Source organism: Simochromis diagramma, unplaced genomic scaffold (genome assembly GCF_900408965.1).
Source record: "Simochromis diagramma unplaced genomic scaffold, fSimDia1.1 OVJJ01000715.1, whole genome shotgun sequence".
Classification (NCBI taxonomy): domain Eukaryota; kingdom Metazoa; phylum Chordata; class Actinopteri; order Cichliformes; family Cichlidae; genus Simochromis; species Simochromis diagramma.
The window spans coordinates 2,475,889-2,501,872 of record NW_024387128.1 but is presented as its reverse complement, the minus strand read 5'-3'; the positions used below and the strand labels follow the sequence as shown (position 1 = coordinate 2,501,872).

Here is a 25,984-nt window from a genome sequence, read left to right as displayed (position 1 = left end):
TTATTTTTCTCCAGTGTGTAGTTATCTTGTCTTTGTAGCAAAATTATCAGAAATGACTGTATAACATAATTTTAATTTTATCCATGTCAGTAAATTAACTCATGAAGTGTTGCTTGCTCTTGGTAGCTACAAAGCGTGAAGTATTAAACTAAAATATGATACAGGTTAGAAAAAAATCCTTTTTGGATTGAGTTAAACTTATCACACTGTTAAAGCATCAAAAGTTGTTCAGAATAGTTTTTGGTAGCAAAAATGTGTTCATTTCTAACAAAAACAAGAGCACCTTGGATAACAACCACATAGACTGGCAATCTAATGTTGTGATCAATTAGACAAGAAGACCAAGTAGGCTAAAGTGTAGAATCATAGTTGTGTCACCAATGCTCCAAAGATACATAAATATGTATATGTATCTTGAGCCTATAATTTTGTTATTGTGGAATAGATTAAAGCAATCCCAGGTTTGATAAAGAACGGCTTCTTTTCTTAAAAATTACAGCACGTGTATGACATTATTGATTTTTCTTCGGCTTTTAATACAATACAGCCCCATATTTTAATTAAAAGACTTTTAGAACAGTTTGAAATCAGGAAAAACCTGGTGGGCTGGATTTTAGGTTTTTTAACTGACAGGTCACAAAGAGTGAGAATAAATGGGGTTCTGTCTGACCCAGTGTTCTCCTCCACAGGTTCTCCTCAAGGGTGCGTCCTATCGCCCTTATTATTCACTCTCTATACAAATATGTGTCAGGGCAGACATGAAAACAGGGTCATTATTAAATATGCAGATGACTCTGTTATTGTCAGCTTACTGAAAGAGGGTGAAATTAACCACGGTCCAGTCATTGATGACTTTGTTCAGTGGTGTGAGGAGTCTTATCTCCAGCTGAACATATCTAAAACAAAAGATATGGTTGTTGATTTTAGGAAACAACAAAATGGGCACGGAGTCACTTTAATTAAAGGTCAGAAAATAGAGCAAGTACAATCATATAAATATCTTGGGACCATAATAAATGAAAAACTGAACTTTGATCAAAATTGCAAATCAGTTTGTAAAAAGGGTCACCAGCACCTTTATTGCCTTAGGAAACTTGTTCATTTCCACATTGACCAAAAAATTTTAACTTTGTTTTATCGTTCTTTTATTGAGTCTGTTTTATCCTTTTGTTTGGTGGCATGGTTTGGTCAGACCTCTGTCACAGAGAAAAACTCTCTAAATCAGATAGTGAGATGGTCCAGTCGTCTGATAGGTGAGCCACAGTCTTGTTTAGCCTCCCTGTACTCTAAGCAGGTACAGAGGATGGCTTTATCAATCCTTAAAAATGGTTCCCATCCTCTAAGGGGTGAATTTCAGCTTCTTCCCTCAGGACGGAGGTTTCTATTGCCGAGATGCAGGACAAAGCGTTATAAAAATAGCTTTGTCCCCGTTGCTGTCACTGAATTAAATAAGAACTGTTTTTGATTCGAAATATTAAAATTACTATATATGTGCCACAGTGAGCTTTATATATTTACTAGGTATGTGTGTTTTTAAAGGGATGCCAAATGCTGTCATTTTTCTGTAAAGCAAATTTACCTTGCCTTTGGGTATAAATAAAGTTACCTTGACCTTGACCTTATAGAATGAGTAGTTAAATAACTTTCAGCGGTGTCATTAGACATGTTCATGTTTAAAGATGTATAGAATGTAACAGAGAGGACAATGTTTTGTACAAATGAGAATGGTTTACTGGTGTCTTTCAAAATACACCATACTCAAAAACAGGTTGTATTTTGCATATAACAACAGGATAAAATAACAGTTATTTCTAAAATGTTATACAAACCTCTTTACAATGTAACCAATCTCTGTAATTGACAACTTTTCTTCTAAACCCATTAGGAACATAAAGGTTCACATTCTTGTTTCTATTAAGATTTCTGCAAACATCTGAAATACTTTAATATAGAACATGCTTAATCGGTTGGAATATAGTATTTGTAATGGTGTTGTACTTATGTTTGTGTATACAGTAGACAGCACTCAGCAATCTTCCAGTTTGTAGAACTGTTACTGTATGCTATATTGGAAATATTTGTTACTCTTCCTGTAGTAAAAAAGCATTAGAATGTTAAAATTAGTAATTTATTTTGGCACTAGCCAAAAACACAGTAACAATGTGTGCAGCAGGAACAGATGCACTTCTATGTTTAGTGTACGGATTCCTACCAGGTGAAGCACTGAAAATATTATTTAAATATGTATATGTATTTTCAACTGGTGTTGTTTTGTGGTCTCATTCCCCAAGCAATTTGTTATTATTATTATTTTGTCCCCAACACTCACTGCTGCTTCTGCAAAGTCAGAGTGCTAAGTGCTGTCTACTACAGGTAACTCCACTTCAAAAAACCTGAACATTCCCTTTAGCTTACTATTTTAATTGGGGGGGAGAGACTAAGAAAGCACTTACAGACCAGATGAAAAAAAGGCTGCACATGAAAAAGGCACAATGGGCTACACTGTTTTTTTTTGTTTTTTTTCTTCATCATTGTTTTTATTGCAGATTTTCCTTTAACAGGACAGTGTCTCGACATTAGACACAGAACAACAAAACAGTACAAACACAAAACGTACACAACAGCTCTTAAATAAGGCATAATACAAGATACAAAATATAACATACAACAGGTGGTGAGTCAGTCTTACAGCGCCCGGGTGGTGATCACGTGCGTAGTAGTCCTTTGAATAAAATAGCGGAAAGGTCCGGTCCAATATAGTCCAAAAAGGGGTGCCACACCCCATAGAACTGACCCACACTGTGGTGTATAATGTGTGTGAGGTATTCCAGAGGAATCAGTTCAAAAATTATTTTGCGCCAGCCACAGACAGTGGGAGTCCTATCGTTGATCCATTGTAAGAGGATATTTTTCCTGGCTGCAAATGTTAGAGTGTTATACAATCTTTTGTTGGCCGCCGCTTTTAGGCGGTCACTTGGAAGACCTAGAATCAGGGATAAAGGGTCCATCTCTATATCAACGTGGAAGATTTTCCCCAGTTCACCTGTAATGTCAGCCCAGTATTCTTGAAGCTTGTAACAGGACCAAAAACAGTGAGTTAAAGTCCCTACATCAGTTTTGCACTTAAGACACACAGGGGAAAGAGAGCGGTTGAAGAGGTGTCTGCGGTGAGGGGATACGTGTAATCTGTGTAAAATCTTAAGTTGGATTGCTCTTGTCCGAGTACAAATTGAAATCCTTTTTGCGAGAGACCAAACGGTATCCCACTTATCTTCATCTATGGTTACCGACAGTTCCCTCTCCCACACACCTCTAATCCCCTGCGCATCAGTGGTAGTCAAAGCATTAAGCACATGATAAAATGAACTCAGAGACACCTTCAGCTGTTGCCTAAACAAAACCTTCTCAACATCAGATACTTCAGGGTGCTCAGCAAGGGTTGTACTGTGAGTGATATAGTGTCGTATTTGCAAAAAACGAAAGAAATCCTGTCTAGGCAAGCCGTAACTGTTGGTAAGTTGTTCAAACGACATGAGTTCACCACCCGAGAAAAGGTCACCAAGAGACTTAATATTCTTATCAGACCATCGTTGAAAGCCGGGGTCGAAGGAACCCGGAGGGAAAGCAGGGTTATTCATTATAGGGGTAAAGGTTGATGTTATTCTCGATCTTCCCTCAAGACGGCGGACAATTCACCACGCTTTTAGGGTGTTGATTGTTACAGGATTTGTACAAAGGGCCTTAATTCCGTTAAAATCATTACAAAATAATAGATCGCTCAGTTTGCATTGTGACAGAGCTGTCTCAATATCCGACCAGATTGTGAGCGACTGGGTTAGGGGTAAAACCTCAAATCTTAAATGGGCAGAAAGCTGATACAATCTAATATTAGGTAGGTCCAAGCCGCCCCTGGAGCTTGGCAGATGCAACACTGCCATCTTGAGTCTGGGTCTGCGCTTATTCCAGATGAAAGAGGTGAGCCAACCATTTATGTCCTTCAGTACTCTCTTAGAGAACAAGACGGGGATCATTTGGATAGGATACAATAGCCTGGGCAGCACATTCATTTTGATCAGGGCAATGCGTCCTAGCCAGGAGACAGGAAGTGACGCCCACCGCTCTAGGTCCTGTTTGAGTTTGCCAAATAAGGGTGTGAAGTTGGCTTTGTACAATTGGTCGAGAGACGGGGTAATAAAGATCCCCAAATACACAAATCCATTAGGAGACCATTTAAAAGGAAAAGAAGGAACAGTAGCCGGCATTGTGAAAAGAGTACCGAGAGGCATGGCCTCTGACTTAGCCAAATTGATTCTATAGCCAGAGAAACGGCTAAACCTGTCAATCACCTCAATGAGACTGGGTATGGATGTTACAGGGTTAGTCAAAAGAATCAAGATGTCGTCCCCGTATAAGGTTATTTTATGACACAGCTGTCCAATCTCTAAACTACGTATTGTGGGTGTCGCCCTTATGGCCTCAGCAAGAGGCTCTATGGCCAGAGCGAATAGAAGGGGCGACAAGGGGCAGCCCTGCAGAACTCCCCTATGAGTGTTGAAGTAATCAGACCTAAGTCCATTAGTCAGGACTGCTGCCTGTGGATTATTGTAGATAACTTTGACCCATTTTATAAAATTCTCCCCTAAGCCGAATTTGCCTAGAGTATACAACAAGTAAGACCACTCAATTCTGTCAAATGCTTTCTCCGCATCGAGAGAAAGCACCAGGCCGTCAATAGATTTTTGCTTGAAAGCTACAATAGCGTTCAGTAAGCGTCTAACATTGGTGGCTGAGTTTCGACCCTTTATAAAGCCTGTCTGGTCCTCCCTTATCAGCACAGGTAAAAAAAAATTCTAAGCGGGAGGCCAGAATTTTAGAAAGCAGTTTCCTATCCACATTCAAGAGGGCTATAGGTCTATAGGATCCGCACAAATCAGGACACTTCCCTTTCTTTAGAATTAGGGAAATGTTGGCTTCCTTCAGTGTCTGCGGGAATTCACCCGTAATGAAGGAGTGGTTGAACATATCAAGAAGCGGTTCCACAATAATATCCCGAAACTGTTTATAAAATTCACAACAGAAGCCATCAGGCCCTGGTGACTTTCCACTTCGCAGTGATTTAATAGCCTTAAACACTTCGGTCTTAGTTATAGGGCTGTTAAGGGCAGTCTTCTGTTCCTCTGACAAATTTGGTAAGTCGAATTGGGTAAAGAAATTATGCATCAGCTGCTCCCCCTCCGGGACTTGTTGAGAAGAGTACAAGGCTTCGTAGAACTTCTTAACACAGTCATTTATCAGTTTGTTTTCATATATCTTGTGGCCACCTTCATCAGATATCGCTGCAATGGTATTAGATTCTGCGCGCTTCTTAACATAGTACGCCAGACATTTACCGGCCTTATCTCCATACTCGTAGAACCTCTGTCTGGTGTATTTAAGTTTCTTCTCTGCATATGGGCTACACTGTTAAGAGAACTTAACCACCCAGTCTATTGAACAGTCACATTCATTCCTTCATGTTACTGTTAACTACACCCGTGTTTCTATGAACTGTTAGGGTGGAAAACCTAAAACGTGTAGGGCAGAGTGCCTTGAGGACCATGGTTGGGTAACACTGACCTACACCACATCCATCACCCACATAGAGCTTGTGAGAATGCTGTTAAATTCACTGCGAAAGTCTGGATAGCTGTGATAACCAAGGGGCAGCTTTAGTACACATCCACATGTGTGGGATTGTGGTCTGCGGAGGAAATCTGTAGTTTCTATGAACTCAATTAGTATGGCTTTAGCCAACAGATTGGATCCTGTACAGAACCACAGGAAAATCTGAAGATAATTGAAATCAATTTCTCCAATGTACCTTTTCAGGTAACGAGAAACTGTTGACTGGGCAGCGGTCATCTCCTCTGGAAAGATTAGAAACCCCTTCACTGTTTTTACAGTTGTTTTTTTTTCTGCAATGAAATGATGCAGTCCTTCTGGTGGGAGTAAACCAGCTACAGAACCCACAACGGGACGCCAGCACTTGATTACAAACATTGGGGCCTGAATAAGTACTTTGTGTCCTATCTGTGCCAAAACAGGGAGCAGTGTGTCCTTGGTAGGAACCTGCTTGCACTCATGTGCATCAAGTACTTCCAGCAATTCATCTGTATCCACTGAATTGAAGTCATCCAAAGCCTTCAGGAGAACAGATCGCTCTTCTTGTGAGACGCACAAAAGAAAGGAATCTTTTAAACTACTGGTTGTCGAGCCGTACAATATCTCCTCCAGAAAGGGTATTGCAAGCTTCACTGGGAAGTAACCAGCTTGTTTCCACCCTACAACAAACACTCTAGCTGTAGCCTGCCATTCTTCACACTGAAAGTCATGCCGGATGAATGGGACTTTCACCTCAACTCCCAATGTGCAGCTGTCATAGAAATCCATCCAAAATTATGTCAGGCAGTCTCGCAAAACACCACTTCCTTCCCCCTGTTCAAGCTCTCCATTTGGTAACAACATTTTGATATTGACCTCAGATGAAATTCAATTCAATTCAATTCAATTCAATTCAATTTTATTTATATAGCGCCAAATCACAACAGAAGTCGCCTCAAGGCGCTTCATAGATACAGAGAAAAACCCAACAATCATATGACCCCCTATGAGCAAGCACTTTGGTGACAGTGGGAAGGAAAAACTCCCTTTTAACAGGAAGAAACCTCCGGCAGAACCAGGCTCAGGGAGGGGCGGGGCCATCTGCTGCGACCAGTTGGGGTAAAAGAAGGAAGACAGGATAAAGACATGCTGTGGAAGAGAGACAGAGGTTAATAACAGATATGATTCAATGCAGAGAGGTCTATTAACACATAGTGAGTTAGAAGGGTGACTGGAAAGGATAAACTCAATGCATCATGGGAATCCCCCGGCAGCCTACGTCTATTGCAGCATAACTAAGGGAGGATTCAGGCTCATCTGGTCCAGCCCTAACTATATGCTTTACCAAAAAGGAAAGTTCACAAGCTATGGGATGTGGTATAGGGAAATTTATTAGCAACAAAAACAAAAACATAGTATCCATGGTGTAAATTGCAGCATAATTTTTTTTCATTGGATCTTAATAACTTAAGTTCTTAACAATAATAATAATAATAATAAAATTAATTTAATATAAGGCAAAGACCCTACAATAATACAAATAAGGAAACTAAGTGCAAATAATTATATTTGTACTGAGAAAGGAATTCTGAGTTTATTCACAAAGGAAAAACTGAAGCAGAGTGATGAAGGAGTACATCACACAATATGCCATTATTATACACTTCAAACTTACAAAGTTATTTCCGTCGATGCAAGTAGAAGCGTTGCAGTCTCCTGGCTTTTGTCCTGGCATCAATAGGCCATATTTCTATGACTTTTGCCCTGATGAGTCTGTAGGAGCTGGCGCAATAGGTGGGTGTTTTGCAATAATGAATCAGAGGGAAAACAGTTTGAGGGTCTGTGGAGGCAAAATATAATTCATACTCAAGGCATTTGTGTGCACTTATGTGTAACAACTGTATGTTAAACTAATTGTTAAATGGCCTCTTAGCCAGATCACTCTTGAAAAACAGAACTTCAATCTTAATAGACCTTTACCCGGATGTTACTATTATTCATATTATTTTTAATTATAGAAACTTTGTGAGATTAACCCTAATCAGACTAACATAATATCATTAACATTAAATTTTAATGTAGATGTAATATGGTGTAAAATATATACTATAAATACATATAGAATTTATTTTGTGAATTAAAGGTAAAGTTGTATCTATTCTTATCAGTTTAATTAGGTGCTTTCAATATAAAAAAATAACAATAAAACTCAGAGGTGTGTACCATTCTGGGATTGCTGCTTCTTCATGTGTCCATCAGATGACTTCTTTATGGCATCAGGGACTGATTTCAGCAGAATGCTTGAAGACTGAGCCTGATTATTGTTTCTTTCATCTTCAGTCTTTCTTTCTTCTTGCTGTCTCCTGTTCTGCACCTCTTGTCCCGCGGATTCTTTTTTCATTTTCCCCTGTCCCATGTTGGCTCCGTCAACAGTTGTGCTTGTGTCTTTTCCACCGTTTGTCTCTTTGTCTTCTTGGCTATGTTCCTCTGCCATCTCGGTGACCTTTACCTCCAGGTCTACAACTGATATACCCAAACAAAATTGTGTTTCATTTAATTCAGACGGCTTGACACTGACAGATATTCCGTTCAATTTCATTACAATCCAATAAGCATTTCATGTTCACTTACCTTTTTCAATTCAATTCATTTTTTATATAGTGCCAAATCACAACAACAGTAGATCCTACATTCACTATGTACCTACACAATAATCTGCATCTAATTTTTAGTAGTAGCAAAACCTTTTTGAACATTCCTGTAGGAATGGATCTAGAAGACATATTTATGGTTTAGAGAAATATATTATTTATGTTAATTTAGAAAGATCAATAGGAGAGAAAGCGAGTGTAAATATCAGCACTTATTAATGCATCATTGGGATCGCTGTGAAAACAGAATACACTTCAACAACAGCTAAATTCAGTTGCTACTCATTGTCCACCTCGTACTCAGTTTCTATCTGATTTCTCAGACAATTTGCCGATTTATTGCTCTGTTCTAAAAAATAAAAAATTATTGTAAGTGATTTTAACATCCATCTAGATGCTAAAAACAACAGCCCTAACCTTCGATTTAATGATTCTATTATTATAATCATTTAGCTTGTTTCAAAATGCGAACCCACCACTCATCACGAACTCCAGACCTTATTCTGATATACAGCATAGAAAATAAAGATTTAACTATATACTGTATTAAGTGAAAATCTTTTTGTGTGATTGTTTCTTAATAATATTTACAATAATTGATTATATAACAGTGGGGAATACATTTCATTACAGTAGCAGTCTTTCTGAAAGTCCTGTAGAAAAAATAAGGATGGAATTTCTCCACTGTTAGCTTCCTTTAATATCATGTGTCAACACAATGCAGACCAGCTAACTAAACACTTACTCCCTCAGTGGTTGATTATTTGAATCAGAAATCAGATACAGAAATTGTGTTGCTGAGTTTTGTGGCACGATGTAGTTAGTTGTTGTTAGGACAAGAATAAAGTTGGAGTTGGATTAAAGTGAGAGCTCTCGTCTGTGTTTACCTCCACATTGGTGACCCCTGACTTGAACATCTTACGAGATGAAGATGATGCCCGCTCCACTCTGGATGCATCAGCAACCGCCGGCCCTTCGCCTCCTGCTGCAGCTGTGTTTGCTGTGGCGCTTAAGCTGCCGGACTTTTGGCTCCATGATCCCCCCGTCGTGGTTCGTGCACGTGGAGGCTCAGTTTGCCCTTCGCGGCATCTTGACTGACGATACAAAGTATCACCATGTGGTGGGCTCGCTCAACCATCGTGCGATAACCCTCCTCTGGGACCCACCCACCCTTAAAGAGATCCTTCTTCGGTGCTACGCCCTCTCCAACGTGGAGCGAGACGAAAAGCTGGAGAAAGGGCCTCGTGCTGGAGGGCAGGTCCATATGGGAGGGAGGTCCTCACCTGCTTTGTGACATTTCCACCGGCTGCTCACACCCAGTGGATCCCCTTTCATGGTGTCGTTGTGTTTTCAACTCAATACATGCCCTCTCTCCTCCAGGCGTCCGGGCCTCGTTTAAGCTGGTGAGTGCCACGTTCATTTGGCCGGGCCTTCGCAAATCGGTGAAGGACTGGACAGCGGCGTGTGCTCCATGCCAACATGCAAAGATCGATAGACACACACACACAGGAGCCCCTCGAACCCTTCTGTGTCCCTGGTAGGCATTTTGATCTTGTTGGCCCTTTGCCGCAGTCACAAGATTTCACACACCTTTTGATTGTGACGGCCTAGGCTGTCAGGCTGTCAAACCACGGCTTACCACCCGCAAGCCAACGGGATGTGCGAGCGGTTTCACCATTAACTCAAGGCTGCGCTCTGGAGGGCTCCACCCATTGTACAGGAAGTGTGTTGCTGAGTTTTGTGGCACAGTGTAGTCAGTTGTTGTTAGGTCAAAAATAAAGTTGGAGTGAGAAGTGAGAGCTCTCGTGTAGTCTTTGTTTAGCTCCACACTGTAATTGTTACCTTCAATGTGCATATGACCTCTTTCTTGCATTTGGATATAATCTCTTAAATTATAGACATCTTGTCTGACAGGGATTCAAAAGAGAATATTTGTACCAAATTGACTTCTCTTTATATGCTCCCTATAATCCAGAATCAAATTTAAAATCCATCTCCTCACATACAGGGCCTCGAATAAACAGGCCCCATTTTCTCTTAAAGACCCCATAGTCCCATATCAACTTGACAGAGGTCTTTGCTCTGAAACTGCAGGATTTAAAATTAGAATGGGAAACTCGGCTTAAAACTGTCCTTTTTGATAAAGCTGAATCAGGTGACCTAAATTCTCTCTAGTTAGGCTGTAAGGTTCAGGCTGCTAGAGGTTTTCCCACTGTTACCAAGTGGACTCATCAGATTGTTGTGTTTTTCTCCCGAATATTGTAGGGTTTTTATCCTACAACATAAAGTGTCTTGAGGTGGCACTTGTTGGAATTTGGTTCTATATAAATAAAACTGAATTAAAGTTCAAGGAGTATTTGGCTCAACAGAGTTAACTGACTGTCTAAATTGCTGCCAAAAAACAGGGGTTGCTCCTGTTTTCCTCAATATGAGACAAATAGTAAGATGTCCTAGCCTGAAAAAGTATTTTTACAGGCCAAACAAAGAGTGCAACACAATTTCCTCTCTAGCTTATGAATCATCTCTTTTAAGGTCCATATTTTTGAGCTATAGGGAGTCAAGCATCTCTGGTTTGTTACCTTCCTTTTAAGAGGAGCCCCAATATCAAAGCTTGTATGCAGTGAGCATATAACACTATTAATAAGATCATCAACCTTTTCGGGAGTAAAGTTAAAAGTAGCTGCTCTGCATTGTGCATGCTTTTGAAGTGGAGGAAAAACCATTCTCCTGAATTAAATGCACAAGGTATATAACATTAATGTTCACACACAGCCTCTTCTAATTAAAACCACAGTGTCTGAAACCCTATGAATGACAGTACATTGAACATCCTGTGCTTGGACGGTGGGAAGAAGACAGCCTAACCTGCAGTTCATAAATTTGAATTAGAAAATCTGGATTTCAAGGCAAAAATGGAAGTGTATTCTAAAGATCAGTTATATTGTGTTCCAGCTACCTTTTCCTGCTTGGTCCCTCCATGTCTCCCTGTTTTGATGAATTTTTTGAGTCCATGTACCCCTGAAACCTTTGAAGTCCACTGTGGTCAGAGAGCAGCTGCCTTCTGAGTGTGTACTCTTCATGCTGGACTGCTTTCCGTCACTTCCAGTACTGTTGAAACTATGATATGGAGTGCCAGGACTGCCATAATGCATTAATTAAATACACCATTAAATAATTAATTAAATGTGGCAATAATTAATTAAAATTGGAATTAATTAATTAATTAAATAGTTATGACACATGTAATTAATTAATTATTGACACATTTAATTAATTAATTATTGACACATTTAATTAATTATTTATGTATTTCACATTTTAATTAATTATTGACACATTTAAATAATTATTGACACATTTAATTAATTATTTAATGATATATTTATTTATTTCATTTTGGCAGTCATGGCGCCTGGCTCTCATCATGAAATAATTTTATCTGTCAGCCTCACCCATCAAACTCAGGGGGCGGGGTTAACGCTGCCCATGCAGCTTCTCTAACATTTGATTGGTTGCCGTGCAAAGTAAGTCAAAACAGGTCGATCCTAGATAATCGATTGCTTGTGTAGACTTGGGGCAGCCAGGTATCCCAGAATGCAGATCAAATCACAGGCAGCAATGGTGGTGGTGGTGTAGTTTTAAAATACCCCGTTTTTCTGTCACCAGCTACACTTTTAACAGTGTTTTAGCCGCGAATGTCGCGACGTATGTCTGGTCAGGTTGTCAACATAGAACATGTTTGCAAAAGTGCTCAGATGTTTTCAGAGATTTCACTAGCTCTGCTAACAGTCAGCATGCAGAGTGCACCCAGGGGGTTACGTTAACCGGTTTGTTTACATATTCCACTCTCCGTGTTCCACATGTTGCATTCGCAGATTCTCATTTTCACCGAACGATCGTCTCTTTCCGCCTGGTCTTGTGTCTCTGTGCTTCTGTAACATAAAGAACGAGCTGACATTTTTCTCACGAAACCAGCGATCAGCTCAACAGACCCTCAGTTTACCTGCATGCATCCTCCTCCTCATCTGTCAGCTGTTTAACACCTGCTGCTAATTCAAGAAACACGCCTACGTTACCTGGTGATAGTCACAGTTTAACTGGGCAGCCGGTGCTCGATATAAAGCAATGTCAGCGCATTTTTCTGCACAAGATAAGTAAATATAGTGTTTTCCCCGAGCGCAGAGCTGCTGGAGCTTGTTTCCTTACAGAGCACTTTATAGGCGAAGCAGCTTCATCAGCGGCTGATGTCCAATCACCGGCACACAGCTTTGAAACCTCAGCTGAGTTTTAGCTCTCAGTGGTTAAACTCTGGACTTCATTCACTCAGGTTCTGTCTGTCGGGTCACGTTTACTTCGCTGTTTTATTTACAACTGAGCAAATCGGTTTGGCTGAGGTTAAAGTTACGTTTCATAACTGCATAGTTTCACAGACGTTTAATGGTTCACTGGCACATGTGTTAGACTGAACTATCATCTAAATATCATCTGTTTTTTAATAGTTATTCAACTGTATTCTAAGCACCAGCTGTCTGTTAGAATGTGATTTTTTTCTCTCTCTGTTGGCAGAGGTATAAAAAATGCGCAGGAAAATCTGACGTGCATGGCAAACTTCACCGACGATATTTAGGGAGGAATAAACACACATCAAACATAAATGAACCATTTGCCTGTCTCCATAATTGAGAGCATTTTCTCTTCTTATGTCAACACTCTCTCTCTTTTTTTTTTTTTTTTTTTTTTTTTTGCTTTTTCGGTCATGTTATGTTTACCTGTCAAAGCCTTCTTACAAACTATGAAACACATGGTGCAGACTTCTGGATGTTAGAAGAAAACTAATACTGCTCATGAAGGAGACTAATTAAGGCAGGAAGGTGTCCTTTAAAACTAAACATGTTAATAGGACCTCCCTATTTATATCATAGTTTATGATATAGCACGTGTATTTCAGTAATAGCCTGCTGATTTCAGGTGAACAGTCGCTCACGTAGGCGTTATCTGTGAAACTCCTTAACTATAATTTATCCAAGTTAACTTCAGTTAACCATTCAGACAGTGCTTTTGCAATGAAAAACATAAACACCCATGCTGGTGTAGGTTTCCTCAGTGCCAGCTGTTAACGTTATAGCTGCTTATGCAGTAACCATGGTAACCACGGACTCTGAGCGGCTGGATCGACGGAGGTCAGACAATAATTTTACATGTATGATCTTAAAACAGGACACAGCCACTATACGTGCTGGCCTCATATCAAATGTGAAGGCAGACTGAGTCTATGTTTGACGTTTGTTTATATCTAATCTTCCTCTCAAACATTTAAACAGCAGCGAGTCTGCAGCTGAGGGAATACAAACTCAAATTGTCGGAACAGGTTTGCTCGTTTCTTAGATTCATTTGGTGATTTATTAAATGTATAACTGTTATTCTAATCTGCTGCCGAGTCTCTTACACTTTTCTTTATGCTGTATATTTTCACGTCTCTGGAATAGTTGGCAGTTAGATAGTCAGCTGGGAAACTTTGTGTTAACTCATGGAGCTGAGGATATCGTGGATATCGTGGATATGCTGACCTCGCTCCGTGGTATACAGGGCCGTTTACCCTCATGATTAATATTCACTATAAAAATATTAGCCGAACATCATGAAGTCTGTATGTGTTTCATAGTGTCGAACAACCTTTGTACAGTTAAAGCCAGCAGTTACTACATGACGGAAACACCAACGTTATCTCTTTTATGCGTTTATACACAGGTCACGCTGATTACTGAACAAAAACCCAAAGATCAGATGTTAAACAGATTTATTTGCTCTCTCTCCTCCTTAAACATGTTTTTAATGTTAGTTATAATTCAGAATTATACTGAAACACGTAGGACACATACGAACATCAGGAAATAAAACCCCGATAAATATAACCTCAGTAAAAGAAGTCAGCGGGGGTTACTACAGCTGTGTACCGGGGCCTGTGCTTTGTCGGTGGGATTGCTTGCGAGGCGAGCGGGTCTATCCCACGCTTTGCCGTGAGACTGTGCAGACATCTCCGAAATCATCGAAGCACTTTTGCAAAGAGGCTGTATCTTGACAAACCGACCAGACACATGAAGATTAAACCACTACATTCTCGGCTAAAAAAATATTAAAACAGTATTTGGTGACACACAAACAGGGTTTTTCAAAGTTCAGTTCTGTTAGCTTCCACATGCCGGTTGTTGTGTGCTAGAAACAATGGCCACCAGGCCAAAGCAATGGTTTTGACTCGATCAGCGTTAACCCCGCCCCCTGAGTTTGATGGGTGAGGCTGACAGATAAAATTATTTCATGATGAGAGCCAGGCGCCATGACTGCCAAAATGAAATAAATAAATATATCATTAAATAATTAATTAAATGTGTCAATAATTATTTAAATGTGTCAATAATTAATTAAAATGTGAAATACATAAATAATTAATTAAATGTGTCAATAATTAATTAATTAAATGTGTCAATAATTAATTAAAATGTGAAATACATAAATAATTAATTAAATGTGTCAATAATTAATTAATTACATGTGTCATAACTATTTAATTAATTAATTAATTCCAATTTTAATTAATTATTGCCACATTTAATTAATTATTTAATGGTGTATTTAATTAATGCATTATGGCAGTCCTGGCACTCCATACTATGACAGGACACAAGTATAATGTTAAATATAGTTAAACATAGTGAGTAGTTGTTAGTTACTGCAGTTAATGGTAAAAATTAGCCAACAGTAAACTTAAAGGACGGAGTCTAGGGAGCTTGAAAAGAAAAGCGTCTGAACTTCTTTAAGTTTCCTCGAAAACATTTCATCTCTCATCGGAGATTCAGATGGACAGCCAAGTCTTGTCCCATTTAAAGGAAAAAGGTCAGTCTTTTGAGGATGCCAATGTTCACATTTTAGACCGAGAAGACAGTAGGTTTTAAAGAGGAGTGAAAGAAGCCCTCTATGTCCACTGTGAATGACCATCTTTGAACAGGTGGCTTACGACGCCAACTGTCTTGCCTACATAGACAAAAAATAATAAGTAATGCATTTTAGTAAACGGTAAATTTAACAGAGCGTTCTCACTCCCGAGGCGTAACATGTCGACATTTTGTCACGTCCCGCGGCGTTCCTGAGGAACGCGAAAGGAGACCTTCGGCGTTCTTATGGTACGCGGCGGGTTATGGCTGGAATCCAGTGCAATGACGCTCCCGCGGTAGTAGACGTTCCAGCCCTGTATTCCAGCCCTAAACCTAACCTTATCCCTAGCCCTGACCATAACCTTATTCCTGACCTTAACCAGGACTTTAATGATGTTAAATAGCGTGTTTCTAGGCGATTTGAAGAAAAAGAGCGAACATGTGTAGGTTCAGTCCAGACGGTTCTCATATTTCCTCTTTTTCCGAGGTCGTCATTTAGGAACGTGGTGGGTAGCCGAAAACATAATATGGTGACGATTTGTCACCTAGCGTAAAATGTTACGCTTTGGGAGTGAGAACGGGTTGAATTTAACTGTAACTCTATCTATCTAGATATATATGGAGTGATATAGATATATATTAGGGGTGCAACGACACTCGTATCGATATTGAACCGTTCGATACAGTGCTTTCGGTTCGGTACGCATATGTATCAAACAATACAAAATTTTTAATTTATTTTATCAACTTTCCTTCTGACGACGCTGTCTGTGTTGAGAGCTCAGTGGATCTGCGTTCGACTTATCCGCCTAGGCTGCACTGTCGAGCGCAGATCCACTGAGCGCAGCACAAGCTAGCGAGACAGAAGTTAAGCTCGTTGCAACATGCCAAATTGAACCTCCCCCACCCTCAATCAGATCTGGCGTTTGGAACTATTTTGGTCTTCATGTGACGCATGACCCTAAGGGTAAGCGCGTCATGAACAAAAGTAAAACAGTATGTTGGATGTGCCATGCAATGCTCAATTGGTGGGAACTAGTACGTTAGCGCAGTTTGCTCGCACGTGTTGACGCCGTCCAGCCCCACGCACGGGGCGATCCGCGGTAGCTCGTTAACAGAGATTTGCCGTGTTGTGGCGTTGATGTCATTTCAACGAGATTAACGCTGACAGCACTAGTGGGAACACAACGAATATGACTGCACATTTACACTGATATCATCCTAGTGCAAAGACAAGTGGAAGCAGACAAAAACAACAAGCACGCATGCTACAAACTTTACCCGAGTCATTTAGACAGCCGTTAGCACATGATTCTCCTTATGGGGGCCTGATATGTTTAATATGCTGCTGAGAATATAGCCCAGAAGAAGGCTATAGTATAGCTTTTACTTTGGAAAGAGCCATTTCTCTGTAATAAACTCTCTTTTTCCAAAGAAGAGTGATTTCTCGATCAGATAGATTTATTTTTTTATTACTTTGTTGTTTCAGCAACATTAAATTTAAAAACTGTACTTTTGAGTTAAAAGCTATTATATTGAAAAAGATTACATGTAAGAGCCCCAGCGCTACAGGGGTGGCTGTAGCTTAGGAGGTAGAGTAGGTGCTCTACTACTTGGAAGGTTGTTGGTTCAGTCCCTGGGTTCTGGAGTTTGCAAATATCCTTGTGCAAGATACTCTCCAACGCATCCATCGGAGTGTGAACATTAGATAGCAAGCATAGAAGAAGTGAATAAGGCAAGTTGTATTAAGCACTTTAAGTGCTCAGAGTCAAATGGTACTATATATTAATCAGTCTCTTTGTTAATACAACATTGAGAGACAAATGTTCTCAATTAAAAAAAATGTTTATTGACCTAATGTAAAAGCTAAACAGAAATGTTTTTAAGTGGTAGAAATGTATTTTAAGTTAACCAGTTCTAATTTTTGCTCTTGCATTTCAAAAAGAGGCTTTGTGGGCATTGTGGTATTGTGGGGGTTGATGCCTATACTTGAATTGGCATCAACCCCCACAATGGCATTTCACACTAATGTCTACTTTAGGGGATTCTGGATGAAGACAAGTCCGGTAGCACAGGTGCCTTATAAGTTTGTATTACTCTTCATTTTTCTCTGGCCTATAGCCCGACAATACTTTTAGTTCAGAGTAGTTGTACTGGTTTTTATATAGAGTACACACAGCAACTGAGACAGATTCACACACATTAACAAATAATGAGACTGCACTGAAAGTGAGAATTTTGTGTGGATCACCTGTACTGTCTGAAGACAGGCAATTCAGAGCGAGAGGTCTCCTCGATGAGTGGTGTCACAATATTTTCGATCATTTCTGTCAACACAGTGAATGTTGGCTCCACAATGAAATCAATGAATCCTACAAAAACAGATATTCATAATTGGCACAGTTTTTTTAAATTCTCCCACTTAATTCAAGAAACAAATGTTTATTAGAGCCTTCTATATTACACACAAAAATTGACATTTATAGTTAGTTTCATCATGTGAATAATCACATGGAAGGAGGAAGCAGAATCATAGATTCATCACATTTTCAAACCTATGAAGTTAGGGACAAGAATTCCCGATCAAGTACCAATTATTAGCAGCCCCTAAGAGAACGACAAATTGATCATGTATAATTACAACCTGTAATGCAAACTTTAAATGGTAAATGGCCTGTATTTGTATATCGCTTTACTTAGTCCCTAGTGTAAAGTCCCTAAGTACCCCAAAGTGCTTTACACTACATTCAGCCATTCACCCATTTATTCACATTCACGAACCGGCAACCTTCTGATTACAAGCCACGATCTCAAGGTCACAAACCTAGCGAACTGGCCCATGCAACACTTGATTTGAGGTCTTGGCTTGCCTCATATGTGACATGTCTAAAATAAATGCACCATAACCAATGTTCCCTCTAAACTGCGCGCCTGTGCAATCTGTGCTCACTGCTCGCACGGTCTCTGCGCACAGAAAATCTGCGTTGCGCACAAAAATAAAAATCTAACCCGAATTAAAATTAAAATAAATACATTAACAATTCATTCTGTTTTGCAGTGGAAGTCAGTAAGTGACCAGCGACTGGCTGCTCCAGCCAATGATGCGATTCACATTCATATATACGCAGCAAATCAATATAGTTGACAGGCTATGACAGCGTCCTTATGTGCCGACACTGGCGTTTTAGCTAGCAAAGCGTTGTGGCTGATGTGGAGTGAAGCCACGTTAATGATAACGTGTACAACCATTGGAGATGTGAGTAGGACAGACGGAACAATTGACGGAAAACATGTGGACTTTTTACCAGTTTATAAATTGTGTTGATCGGCCACGTAAAAACAGAGTTATGATAAAAAAATATCTGCAATGTTCTGTTTTTTTCTGAATACTATATTTACTTTATTTACTTACATATTTTATATTTACATAGTTTATATTTACTGCGGGAAGAAACGGTAAAAACAGCGTTTTATAAGGAAAGCGCTCAAAAGCGCTCTCCGTCTATGAGCAAAAACAAAACCAAAAAACCCCACACCCTTTCCTATTAGTGGAAAATGTACCATGTCAACCAACAGAGATACTGCCCATCTCTGTTGGTTGACTGTAATCTCTGTAATCCAATTAAAGAAAGGGATTACTATTGCAAAAAAGGTAATTCGATTACGGTTACTTTCCCGTAAGCACGCTGCGTTACTGCGTTACTAAAACTGTGATTTTTTTGCGAGAGTGTCTCATGACAATGACGTAAGCGAGTGCAACGTTCGTGGCAACAGCTGTGTGCTGATAAACAATGGATAATATATCGAGTGCGGGAGAGAGTATGAGCTTTTTTCAAGTAACGTGACCAACACTGTCGACCAATCAAAAAATGATATGGCAACATGGCATTTAGTTGTTTAGGAAGGGGGGGGGAAGTTTTAGGAGTTATGGCGGTGTTTTGAGATGTGAGAGATTTCTGACGTTTACTCATAATACAAGTCAGAGCTTTATAAAAAAAAAAAAAGAAAATTGTGTTTTCAAAATTGGAGTTCAAGTTAATTTTACCAATAGTGTTAACATACTACACAGGTCATGAAGAAGACTTTTTAAAATTTTCATAAGTGGGCTAAAGTACTTCATTAAAAGTAATCTAACATAAATGTAAATGCTGTAATTTGATTATTTTAATAAACCATGTAACTTGGATGGATTCGATGCTGGCGTGACCACAGTGCACAAGTCTAATGTTGCTCATAGTGGTCCAAGGGACCGCTCAGGGAGTTTGTGTGTTTGCTCAGATACATGAACAATTAGAGGGAACATTGTCCATGAGACTGCTAATTAACTACTACCAATCCACCATTGAGAGCCTTCTTACCTACTGCTGCACACTCTGGTTCAACTGTTATACTGTGGAGGATAAGAGGAAGCTGCAGCAGGTGGTAAATTGCTGGCTGTCCAAAAAACGGTGAGAGCTTTATAAATGGTATATTTTAGCTGAACAGCTGAGAAGCTCATTGGAGCCTCTCTTACCTCCAAACTGTGAAACAGTTTCTTCTCCCAGACTCTTGAACACTCACAAACTGGACTGACACACATAAACATAACTTTATACATTTCATTACATTTATACAGTCTTAGACAGTCTTAGACTGTATAAATAACTGTATACTGTATACGGCACTGTATAAATACAATTTAATTGAAAATTGAAACTGAATTGAATATTAACTCTTTTGACTTACTAGTATTTTTGTTTCATGATATTCAGATTCCACATTTATCTGTAGGCACTGCAATTCTTCCATAAATGAACTTGAAAAAATATTATTATATTCACTTGGCTGTTATTGGTCACTGACTGCTGCTTGACAAAACTTAAAATGTATCCAAAATATGCTAATCATTTAGAAAGAAGCATTAACTGTATTTAAGAACTTTACCTATTTGGGACTGGGCCACCATGGTGGATTTGCGGTCACAAAGAGGGGAGAAAGGTAGACCCAGCTCTGCTTCCCTATCTCCCTGAAAACAAATGACACCGCTATGTTTACAAAGACAGTTGGCCTCAATAATGTACACTGTAATTCAAATTCGGAAGACTTTATTTATCCCCAAGGGGCAATTAAGAGAGACTGACCTTGCCGACCGTACATACAATACACAAACATCACATTGGGGAGACAGGTCAGGCTAGACAGCTGTTACTTTAGCTGGCCGGTCAGCCGCACGAGCAGCGACCCGGAACCGAACAATGGAAAAATGCACAACATCAGGAAGGACAAGGAGAAAAAAGAACTCCCTCCAGACTGAGCTCCTACTGGGAGATCAGTTTGAGAACAGAAAAAAAACCTCCTCAGCGCATAGCACATGAAAAAATCTTAATACACCATTGAAACGCATGACAAGCAACAGGGGAAGGTAAAAGGTGAGAGACAGCCAGTGTAGACAGCGCATCCGGGCCTGCAGCATATGCGCTGGTCCCCTTTGATCCACCATCTGCATCAGGAGGGAATAAGCATCGAAGGCGTTTGGAAGGGGAGGGGGGGATGAGTGTATATCTGCATGTGTATATGTAAGAGTTATTATGTGTACAACTAACCAATGCAATTTCCCTGAAACACTGTTTTTAATTCTACTGAATTAGAAAAGTAATGAAGTGACTTAAAAACTTTTATAAAATAAAAGTTCTTTTATTTTATGCCTTTTATTAGACACTATGAACTGAGACGGAATGCAAGCCTCCTCTGAAAACCACATCGACTGAAATGGGAAACAGACTCCACCACAATAGGAGACTAAACAAAATGTTTGTACCTGGCAAGAAATGTTTCTATTTTGTTATGTCAAAGCATAATTTTTTCACCCTATGTCTAGTTGGCTGTTGAAGAGTAATGTTATCTGCATGGTAAACTACTGTGGTCCAATAATTAAGTTGCAATAACATTACTCATAGCTTTCTGAAATACCGTATTCAGCTGTAATACAACTTGCACATGTGAAGTGTTTAAGTTTAATTAAAGAACTGCAGTAGATTAATATTCCTATTTTTGCAGTCAGTCCTAAACATTAATTGTTTTCCTGTCTGTGACTGTACTGTAATTGCAGATGCAGATTACAGCAAAACAAAGCTCAAGGTTTTTTTTATTTGTTTGTTTCTTTTTTGGCAGCATATGAAAACTTCTAGGGTCCTTACTTCAGTAGATGGGCAAGGTGTAAATAAGTCTGTGCATACTTCTGTTCCATTTTTGACTTAATGATTGAGTGGTTATTTCATGTCACAGAAATTTTGTTTGAGCATGTGCGTGTACAAGTATATCCAGCTAGCTGTGTATATGTATATATTGGTTTGTTTGTTTTATGTGTCCGGTAAAAGGTTATCATCATTATAGTATGGCTCCCACTTCCTTTACACAATAAAGTGTCAATGGAGGGACTAGGAGGTAGGTGCTAATTTTTCAGGTGACTACCTGTCTGAAGAACTCCTCAAGCAGGGATGTTGTCCAGCGATGATGGAGGTCCCAGCATTTGGCAGGATGGCTGATGTCAGCAGTGTGCAGCAGCAATGATAAAGCCTTTGGTTTGTCAATCCTGTGAATAAAGAGTAGTTAGTCACTGGTGGGTGTAAACAAACAGCAGCTGTTCAGCTCCCAAAGAAAAGTACATTAAAATTGGGTAAATATGAGTGTACTTTTTGAGTGCAATGAAACTTCCAAGAGTAAGATCTAGAGAGAAACCATGATTGCTAAATCAGTTTCATCTTTTCCAAGGGAAAAAAGAATTATTGAAAGTAAAGCTAAAGATTGGCCATTGGCTTTTGGATATAGAGACTCTGTAAATAAGATCAGAATTTTCCTGATTTTCAGCAAGCATCCATCAAATATGATAGCTACACATTAACGTTGCTGACAGTATTTAACAAAAATATCTTTATCCCAGTCTTTCATACTTTACTGCTGATTATAAGAGTTTGGAAGCCATTACTCACGCCTCAGACTGCTGCAGGAGGCTTTTCATGGCTTTGATCTGCTGAAAGTGGCAGGACATGTCAGTGGCCAATACCATATCCACTACTAAGGCTCGCAGTTCTCTGAAAAAATAAATGTAGAAAGTAAAATATTCCAGAATTAGAAATAATAGCAATCTGAAAGGATTAGGATTCAGGAACTGAATCTGAAATCTGTCATTTAACAGAATTTTTCATAAATGATACAGTATTTTCCTGTTATTTTTAAATATGTGAAATATCAACACGATTATTTAAAAAAAAAAAAAAAAACTGTCAAAGTCTGTAAATTAACATGAGTAATAAAAAATAAAATAAAAAAACTGTACCTGTAAATAAACATGTTTTACATTTTTAAATAAACTTTTTACACAGAAAAAGAGTGCAAAAATACAGTTGCAAGTTTAACATAATTTCATATATATTTACCTTGTTTATTTAAAAGATAAAACTGTTGAATTCTAATTTTGTGCACTAAATACACATTCAAATGCACATTTGGTGCATTGAGCGTAAAATGACCCCAAAATGCTACTAAAAGAAGTAAAGTTTCTGTAATTTTATGTGGGTTTGTTAACTAACAGGTATGTTGTGAAATTATAGAAGTTTGGTGGGGAAATGATATGAATGATTTTTTCAAGAGTATATAACATCTACTAGAATTAGTAAAATGCCAAAAGGTACGACTACGGTAATCTACAAATGGTGTATGCTATATTACCAAAATTGGTAAAATAACAGAAAAATAATACAAATAGAAATACATATTAATTATTATTTTTAAGATATCACCTTATTTTATGTCTTGATGCATGCTCAATCATACAGTTAAGTAAATCCCAAAAGGTTGATTTTGTTCCTTTGGACGTAGAGTTTTCATTCTTATAAACAATACATTTGCACAGTAACTGAAACCAGCCCACTGAATGAACAATGGGCTGTGAGGTCAATTCGTTAATCATTGCAAATTCTCATGACTAGGGATGGGTACCGGTGTCCGGTGCCATGATGGCACCGGTTCTGACATAAACGGTAGTAACCAGACCGAAAAGCAGCGCACATTTCGGTGCTTTATTTCGGTGCTTTTTTTTTCCTGAGCTGTGATAGACTTTAGATTCTAGCCAATCATTTTACGTTTCCGAGGATAGTAGGCGGGTCCAGGTACGTACGTTCTTTTAGAGCAGAGCTACAGATTAAAAATGCCCAAGGCGAAGCGGTCAAAAGTCTGGCTGTACTTCACAGCAAAATATGCAAACTCAGCAGCCTGCAACAAGTGCTTTAAGCTGATACTGTGATACTGTCAAAGGAGGTAACACCTCGAATCCGATGAAACACCTGGCAACGCATAGCGGTTGTTTTTTTTTTTAAAGCCAAGAAATGCGCTGTATTTGATAGCTTGCTGCGAGACCTCACACCGAGCGCATCTACTGCGGGTGTGGTGCCTGTTATCAGACCCGGAGTTAGCAACATCCCCAAAAACACGAAGAGGAGAGTCCTGGCCCCTAGCCCTGCCAGTGTAGCAGAAATGATGAGGATGATGATGCAGCAGCAGCCGTTCTTCTCTGCGTGAGTAGCTTAATGTTGTTCGTGTGTAATTTACGTTGAGTAGGCTAACCACGTTATTACATTAATGCAGGTAAGGTGAACTAGCAAACATCATCATAGCTACATGCGGCTGTCTTCTTGTTTGATGGCAGATACTCCCTTCACCCTGGCCAAAAAGGCTAAAATGATCAAAGAAAAAGAGGGAAACGGCTAAACATGAGAGGTTTTTGGATAAAGTTTGTGTTTTTTTCCATTGTTTAAGCACTGCTTCCAGCCAAGAGTAATACCATATATGCCCCATAGCTGCAGAAAAGGCTAACATTGTTATCTTTTTACAAAAACCAGCTGAACATGAGAGGTTTTTGGACCAATTTTGTGTTCTCCATTCTTTAAGCACCGGTTTGAGCACCGTTTGAGCACCGGCACCGTTTCAAAAGTACCGATTTGGCACCGGTATCAGATAAAACCTAAACGATACCCATCCCTACTCATGACCATCTACAACGACTGATCAAAGCCTATTGATCATTGATCAAAGTGATCAATGGCCATGAGTGCCATTGACAGAGAGTTGGGGAAGGGCTGGAATCACAGCACTGTAAGATGGCTAAAGATGTACTGTTAGGCCGCCTCCTCGATTCAGAGATGGTCCCCCCCCCCCGACCTTACACACACAACACAGACATCACATGGGGATACAGGTCGGAGATCGGTAGCGTTACAGAAAAAAAACACACTGAAATATACACTACAATGGGAAAAAAAGAGACCTCTGCTCATGCTGGGCTCCTGGGAGGACAGCACAATACAAGATGGCGCGGCCACGTCCAGACGCCTTCCTGACCGCTCCGCTCCGACTATCCACTTTTCTTGTTTTTTACCTATTTTTTGCTCTGGTTTACATCCCAAAATCCTCTAGTCTTATAGTATACGACAGCGGATCACTTGTAAACATCGGTGCCAAGGTTGCACATCTAATCTTGGACACTTTTAAACCTGACCCTTCCTGGCCGCCAGAGATTCTACGCGGCGCGGAGAACAACAAAGGACGGGCCGCTCATCCGAGGCACAGAACAAAGAAGCGCCGGGGAAAACGCGCTGGTATTAGGAACAGACTGAGACAGCAGGCGCATCGCGCACCACTGCCCAGTATCCTACTGGCCAATGTACAATCCATGGAGAACAAGCTCGATGACCTAAGAGCAAGGGTCACCTTCCAACGTGACATGAGGGACTGCAACATTCTGTGCTTCACGGAGACATGGCTGACCCCCACCGTGCCGGACCAGGCCGTAACTCCGTCGGATTCATTCTTTGTGCTCCGCGCGGACAGAACGGCAGAGTCGAACAAAACCAAAGGTGGAGGAGTGTGTTTCATGGTAAACAGAAAGTGGTGTGATGCCAGGAGCATTTCTACTCTCTCCAGCGGCTGCTCGCCACATCTGGAGTTCCTGAGCATTAAGTGCCGCCCTTTCTATCTGCCCCGTGAGTTCACCTCAGTCATCGCCACGGCGGTCTACATCCCACCCCAAGCGGACACAGGTATGGCTTTGTCCGAATTACATGATGTGCTGAGCTCGCTTCAAAACAAGGACCCGGGCGCAGCCCTCATTGTAGCAGGAGACTTTAACAAAGCGAACCTCAGACAAGTCATGCCAAACTTTTACCAGCATGTCTCGTGTCCAACGAGAGGGGATCGGATTTTGGATCACTGCTATACGCCATACAAGCAGGGCTACAAAGCTGTCTCACACCCGGCTTTTGGGAAGTCTGACCACAACGCCATCTTCCTCATTCCCCAGTATAAACAAAGCATACGGAGGGAAGACGTGACCAAGAGGGAGGTAAAACGGTGGACTGCCCAATCAGAAGCTACGCTACAGGACGCACTCAACGACGTAGACTGGGACATGTTCAGAGCATGCGCAGTCGACATCAACGAGTTTACGGAAGTAGCAGTATGCTTCGTCAATATGCTAACGGAGGAGATTATCCCCACTGCGAGAGTCACCACATTCCCAAACCAGAAACCGTGGATGGACAGATCGATCCGCACTGCAGTAAACGCCAGGACCGCCTCCTACAACGCGGGTCTCGCCACTGGTGATATGAGCGCCTACAAAGCGGCCTCATACGGCGTGCGGCGCGCGGTGAGAGATGCCAAACGCAGGTACCGGGAACGTGTGGAGTCCCGCTTCCACCAGGGCGACACACGGAGTATGTGGCACGGACT

At 40.2% G+C, this 25,984-nt stretch overlaps 1 protein-coding gene across 1 annotated transcript in view; it reads right to left on the bottom strand.

Moving 5' to 3' along the window:
* Nucleotides 1–6,923: 6,923 nt before the first annotated feature.
* The window catches only part of pde1ca (phosphodiesterase 1C, calmodulin-dependent a), a gene marked incomplete at its 5' end in the record, with an annotated part of 43,251 nt that continues 24,190 nt past the window's right edge, over nucleotides 6,924–25,984 (bottom strand). The window contains 7 exons of the mRNA XM_040047098.1: nucleotides 6,924–7,480; nucleotides 7,864–8,163; nucleotides 11,248–11,408; nucleotides 17,472–17,592; nucleotides 20,144–20,225; nucleotides 21,671–21,791; nucleotides 22,189–22,290. Of these exons, the coding sequence (XP_039903032.1) occupies nucleotides 7,320–7,480; nucleotides 7,864–8,163; nucleotides 11,248–11,408; nucleotides 17,472–17,592; nucleotides 20,144–20,225; nucleotides 21,671–21,791; nucleotides 22,189–22,290 (1,048 nt within the window). The remainder of the gene's footprint in view (nucleotides 7,481–7,863; nucleotides 8,164–11,247; nucleotides 11,409–17,471; nucleotides 17,593–20,143; nucleotides 20,226–21,670; nucleotides 21,792–22,188; nucleotides 22,291–25,984) is intronic.